Source organism: Triticum dicoccoides, chromosome 3B (assembly GCF_002162155.2).
Source record: "Triticum dicoccoides isolate Atlit2015 ecotype Zavitan chromosome 3B, WEW_v2.0, whole genome shotgun sequence".
Classification (NCBI taxonomy): Eukaryota; Viridiplantae; Streptophyta; class Magnoliopsida; order Poales; family Poaceae; genus Triticum; species Triticum dicoccoides.
Window position 1 is genome coordinate 196,327,579 of NC_041385.1, and position 6,197 is coordinate 196,333,775.

At 55.2% G+C, this 6,197-nt stretch overlaps 2 protein-coding genes across 3 annotated transcripts in view; both read left to right on the forward strand.

The window, feature by feature from the left end:
* Positions 1-1,925, forward strand: part of LOC119275510 (GTPase Der-like) — a 9,681-nt gene extending 7,756 nt beyond the window's left edge. For both annotated transcript variants that reach the window (XM_037556374.1, XM_037556375.1), the window contains one exon: positions 988-1,925. In XM_037556374.1, coding sequence (XP_037412271.1) covers positions 988-1,302 — 315 coding nt within the window. In that variant the 3' untranslated portion in view covers positions 1,303-1,925. The remainder of the gene's footprint in view (positions 1-987) is intronic.
* A 479-nt stretch (positions 1,926-2,404) lies between these two features.
* Positions 2,405-6,197, forward strand: part of LOC119275511 — a 14,503-nt gene continuing 10,710 nt past the window's right edge. Inside the window, exon 1 of the mRNA XM_037556376.1 lies at positions 2,405-2,828. Within this exon, the coding sequence (XP_037412273.1) occupies positions 2,467-2,828 (362 nt within the window). The 5' untranslated portion in view covers positions 2,405-2,466. The remainder of the gene's footprint in view (positions 2,829-6,197) is intronic.

The following is a 6,197-nucleotide window of genomic DNA, read 5'->3' on the forward strand; positions in this document are numbered from 1 at the left end:
CTCCATCGCAAGCCCTCCACTCTTCCCTGTGCGGTGCAAACCAACAGCCGTCCGGCAGGAAGAAGGCATGGTGTCACCGACAGCAGCGCACCGCGTAGTACCACTGCATTCCGCCACCGGCCGCCGCGAGGGCGCCTCTGCTGGTCACTCTTGCGACCACTTCCAGGTGGTCATACACATGCACTCCTTTTGTCCAGGTGGTGTCCATGGGATCCAGGTGGCTGTACACGTGCACGTCTGACGTGCGGATGGTGTCCACTTTTTGTGAAGGGGTCCAAAATAAAGCGTCCCAGTCCATTTCAGGTTGAGAATAATAAAACAAGCCGAAATGTAAAAGGCTTGTTTTTAGGTTTTAGGTTTGTGTTGCGTCGAGTCATGGTTATAAGTTGGTTAGGCTGCAGCTCGAGGACAAGCTGCATGTCCAGGTGGGGTGTAGTGTTAGAGTACGTAATGGGCCTAATGGGCCCATTAGTCTTAGGGTTAATTAGAGATAAGGGTCGCTTGCTTAGGGGTCAAGTAAGCCTTGCTTGGGAGTCAAGTAAACCTCTCTATATAAAGAGAGGAGATGTATCAATCTAATCAAGTAAGAATTAAGAATGAAATCCCTTCCCTCTTGCCCGGCCGTGGGCAAAAAGGCCCCCGGCCGGCCCTCTCGCGCCCTCCTTTTAGCAGCGCCATAACAGCTCAAGTCAAACAGGCTACACCTAACATCGACGCCGGGGCAAACCCGGAACTGAAACTCTGATATTTTATTACAAGCCCAAAAGATAAAGCGAGAGGACATAAGAAGATCAAGCAGAAGAGAGATCTTCAAAACATCTTCATCATGTGTGTTTTAGGAATAGTTATTGTTTTAAATGTTTGGTTATCTATCATTCATCTGCTTTGAGCCTGTAACTTTATCATGTTTATATTTGCGACTGCTGAGTTCATTCATCTCACAGACACTTACATTACTTCGGCTGTACCTCCAATTCCCTCCGACAGGTTATGAGTAGACATTCATGGAAAGATTCAGCCACACAGCCAAAAGTGAAGTATTTCACTCAGGTGAAAGCGCGGCCACCAACATTTGTCGCCTTTATGAGTGGGAAGACTGAGCTATCTGATACAGATATCAGGTTCTTGACAAGATCTCTCAAGGAAGATTTCAACATCGGGGGAATACCAATCCGGATCCTACAGCGTTCTATTCCAAGAAAAGTGTCGTCTTTCAAGAGTAATATCAAGAAAAGAGGATCTAGTATAAAAAGGATGAAAACAGACAAAAGAACAGAAGTGTCTGATCCCACTCAGTCATGATTTTACGATGTCACAAAAGCACCTCCCGATTCTCATAAAGGACCTGGTATTTGTGTACCGTTCAGAAGGGAAGTCATTAGTCATGACGTACATACTTCCGTTGGAGTTAAAGATGCAGAGGAAATCCCTGTCATTATACAGACTATCAGAGGAAACAGAAAGCTGCCGCCTTCCAAGCACAGCATGTGGACAGAAGAAAGGGGGGCTGAAGTGATCAACATTTAAAAGTGAGGATCACTGCAAGAAGCAAGCTCAGCATTTTCAGTTTGCAAATAGGGCATTTTCTCATAGCATTGGGAAGAACTGAGCTCCAAACACCCGTGGTTATGGTTGAAGACAGAACTTTTCAGCATTATGGTAGAGAAACAGGTGGTTGGTATCTTGGAGCGTCGAAGTTCTTGTAAATTTATCGGACAAAAACATGTCCATTTCCCTTCTTGTATTCTCCTATATAAATAAGAGAATTCTCGGACAAGTATGAAATGTTGCCGATCATGGCCAAACTACGAGTTAGATGTGTTTACATAATGGTTAATGTACTCTTGCTGTAGAAGTTCCCGACCTGACCTGACAACGTTGTTTTTGAGATGGACAAATCTTTGTAAAGCTGGTCTGTTATTTCCTTTGTGTTTCTGGAACTCGATTTTTTTTTTGCGACTGTTCTGGAACTCGATTCTGTGAACTACCGCCACTCATTTTGAAATTAACTTAAGTATCAGTTCCAAAATTCAGGTGTTTCGAGTGGCGCTTTCACATTTCGGTTTTACGGCTATTTTTTATTCACCTGCATTTTGTTTCTCTGTGATCAATGGTGATTGTGGTTTGGTATGTGTGATGCTATCAATCTGTCATCAGTGGTACGGAACTCCACTACGGAGTTCTTTACGAGATTGCTTTGCTGCAAGCCGGTTGGCGGGGGGGAATAACGTGACAGCACGAGTCAGTTGCACGAGATAAAAAGCGCGCGGTGCCGAACGCAACGCAACGCAACCCGGCACGCCGCACGCCGTGCGCGCGGAGGCGAAGGCGAGACGCAACGCAACGCATATCCCATCCCATCCCGGCCGGATTCCAAGCCCAAGTTGAACGACACGCTGCACCTCCCCCACCCAGCCCCCTCGAAAAAAAAAACTAACCGCGCCACCACCATCAGTCCATCACCATATGCCAAGCTCCTCCTCCTCCTCCAACCCCTTCCACTGCTCCCTCACCTCCAACTCCCTTCCCACATCCTCCTCGTCTCCGGCTCCTCCCCTCGCCGTCCCGCGCCTCCTCCCCGTCACCGCCCCCTCCTCTCCCTCTTCCTCGTCCGCGCCCAATCTCAGGCCGCAGCCGCAGCGGCAGCGGCTGATGGCCGGCCCGGCGGCGGCCGGCGGCGGGAAGGGGGCAGCAGGAGGAGGGATTAAGGTTGGCGGGAGCGGGGGGCCCGCGTTCGTGGGGCAGGTGTTCACCATGCTCGACCCCTCCGGGAACGGCCTCATGGCCGTCACCAAACGCTTCGACCTCCCGCACTTCATCGCCGACAGGTACCCTTCCCTTCTCACCTGCCGCCGCTGCTCCCCGTGCAGCTCCGGCGTGGCACTTAGTTCGTGATGGCAGCATGGCATGCCACGCGGTTGGGACTTTCGGTAGCAAAGACGAGATTTCGCTTTTGCCTGAGTGGGGATTGAGGGGGGAATGTGTCGGGCTTTAGCTGCCTTTCCAGCCGTGTGCTTGAAGTTACACGCTTAGTGTAATTGTACTTGACAATCCTTGCGGAAATATGCAACCAATTATGCCCTAATATTTCATCATTTTGATATAATTTGCGAATCTAGAGTACCTAGCAAGGAGGGAGTGTTGCAGCTCTACTTCAGGTTTCAGCATATTTGCCACCTAGATTGTCATGCTGCTCCCCACCAGTGGAGCTTTGTACAAGCCAGATGGGCCATGGCCCCTCCAGTGCTCTGCTCTAAACTCATAAAGCTACCATCTCTGAAAAAAAAGGCAATACAATATCCCTATAAACTTCTGTTATGAGCGGCATATATTACAGCCCAGGCAGTTAGGGGCCTGGCCCAGTTATCTTATCGTGTTAGGGGCTTAGCCCAATTATATCATTAGGAGGATTATATAAACTCATGTAAGGACTCGTTTTGAGATTAAGCAAAGAAGCAATCATAATTGCTCGGCTTCCTTAGGGAGCCGGGAGACCTAACCCTAGCCTCCTCCTCCCCTGCGCCATCTCCTTCCTGCCACAGCCGCCGCCTCCACTGCGCAGGGACGGCGCCCAGCCGCCGGCCGCTGCGCCCTCGCCCTCGTCATCCTCCATCCTTCCCCTACAATCTCCGCCCTAGAACCGGCAGAACCCTAGCTCCTAACACCTTGGTATCAGGTAGCTCGGTTTCGAGCATGTCTTCACCACCACCAATTCCGCCGCTCCCACCACCACCGCGCTGCTGCCGATCCTCTCCACTGTGCCGCTGGCCCTCCCCACCGCGCCGCTGGGCTCCACCGCCGGCGCCTCCACCGGTCAGTCGCCGCCGCCCCCCTCCACCGGTTCGTCACCACCACCCTCCACCGCGCCGCTGGTCTACTCCTGGTGGAAATCACCGGCGTCCTCAACGATCTCGTCACAGCCGTCCAGGGGATCTGCCTCTACTTGGCCGGGCCCTACGGGCTGCCACCGGCCGCGTCACCAACCATCGCCACCCGGCCGATGCTGCTGCCGACGCAGCCGCCGCCCCCGGCGGCCTCCGCCGCGCTCGCCGGCACGCTGCAGCCACAACTGCAGCTACCGCCGCCACCGCCCTGGCAGCCGCCACACCTAGGGGCCACCGCTGCGCTGGTCGGGCCGTTGCAGCCCCCGCTGCCGCTGCAGCCAGCCCCCGCCACCGCCTCGCTCTGGCCACAATGGCCGGCCGTGGCCATCGCAGCGCCCGCCGCCTCCGCCGTTTCCATGCAGCAGCAGCTGCCGCTGCAGGGCCTCCGCCAGCCAGCACCGGGCTGACTACAACCGCGCCGGCAGGCGTTTCGATTCAGCAAGTGTGGTTTCCGCCCTCGCCGTCACAGCTTTCGGCCTGGTTGGCCGGGACGTCGCCGCCGCCAGTCTTCACCATGGCCGCAGACCAGCCGGCGCCCTCTCTGCCGAACGGCGGGCCCTCCAGCGCCGCGGGTTTCCACGCTGGATTCGACGGGCCCACTGCTTCCCAGCGAACCACCTGTGCACACCGGCCCGACGCCATCCTCTTCGCTGCTCCGTACCGCGGAGCCGTACGCTCACGGCGATCATGCTCAGACACCGCCGCGCTTCGCCAAGCTCGACTTCGCCACCTACGACGGCGCCGAGGACCCCCTCAACTGGCTGAACCAGTGTGAGCAATTCTTCCGAGGGCAACACATGCTCGCATCGGAACGCACCTGGCTCGCCTCATATCACCTTCCGGGCGCCGCACAGACGTGGTACTACGCCCTCGAGCAAGACGAGGACGGCATGCCCCCATGGGAGCGCTTTCGTGAGCCATGCCTCCTTCGCTTCGGGCCGCCGATACGCGGGAGCCGGCTGGCGGAACTCGGCCGCCTCCACTTCACCTCCACGGTGCAGGACTTCGCCGACCGCTTTCAGGCCCTGGCATGCCACGCGCCCGGCGTAACGGCTCGCCAGCGGGCCGAGCTCTTCGTCGGCGGTCTGCCGGATCATATCCGTGTGGACATGGAGCTGCGGGGACCCTAGGACCTCCAGACGGCCATGTACTATGCCCGCGCATTCGAGCGCAGCGCGGTGGCCATCTAGCAGGCATCACCGTCCCGGGCTGCTGGGCCGCCAGCTGGGCCGGACGTTCCCGCGCAGGGTCGGCCTGCACAGGTTTCCACGGCACCCCTCGCTGCGACCGCGGCGCGCCCGTTCCGCCGGCTCACCTCGGCCGAGCAACTCGAGCGTCGCCGTCAAGGGTTGTGCTTCAACTGCGACGAGCCCTACGTGCCCGGCCACGTCTGCCCGCGACTCTTCTACCTGGAGGCTGCGGACTACATTGAGGCCGCCGCCGCCGGCCTCGGCGACCTGCCCGCCCAAGCTGCCGCGGAGGTGTTTGGCGACGGTTGATCTCCTCTGGGAGTTCCGCAAGCGCTTCCCCGCCTTCCAGCTCGAGGACGAGCTGTTTGTGCAGGCGGGGAGAAATGTTATGAGCGGCATATATTACAGCCCAGGCAGTTAGGGGCCTGGCCCAGTTATCTTATCGTGTTAGGGGCTTAGCCCAATTATATCATTAGGAGGATTATATAAACTCATGTAAGGACCCGTTTTGACATTAAGCAAAGAAGCAATCATAATTGCTCGGCTTCCTTAGGGAGCCGGGAGACCTAACCCTATCCTCCTCCTCCCCTGCGCTATCTCCTTCCTGCCACAGCCGCCGCCTCCACCGCACAGGGACGGCGCCCAGCCGCCGGCCGCTGCGCCCTCGCCCTCGTCCTCCTCCATCCTTCCCCTACAATCTCCGCCCTAGAACCGGCAGAACCCTAGCTCCTAACAACTTCATTCCTGCTTTTCTTACCGATGTTTTACAGTATGATTGTAATCCGTCGTAGTGATTAACAAAGCTCCTTGATTGGCAAATAAAATAAAATATGCCCTATCTGTTTTTGCAATCCTTCTTAATACAGACTCCTCTTGCAGATCGCACGAAACGCGTGATTAATATATGGCACTGAAAAATCATGCTATGTTGGTGTCTTTGAAACACATGACAAGTGAACATTCTACTAAGACATCTAGTGTTCCCTGTCCGGCCACAAAATTGAACCATATATGGTACCCTACATCATAACCCGATACAGTTTCACCAATATTGTAACCATATATGTCATTGTGAATAGTTTGATTCTCTTCTATGATGTTTTTTATCCTGTGTCGATAATCA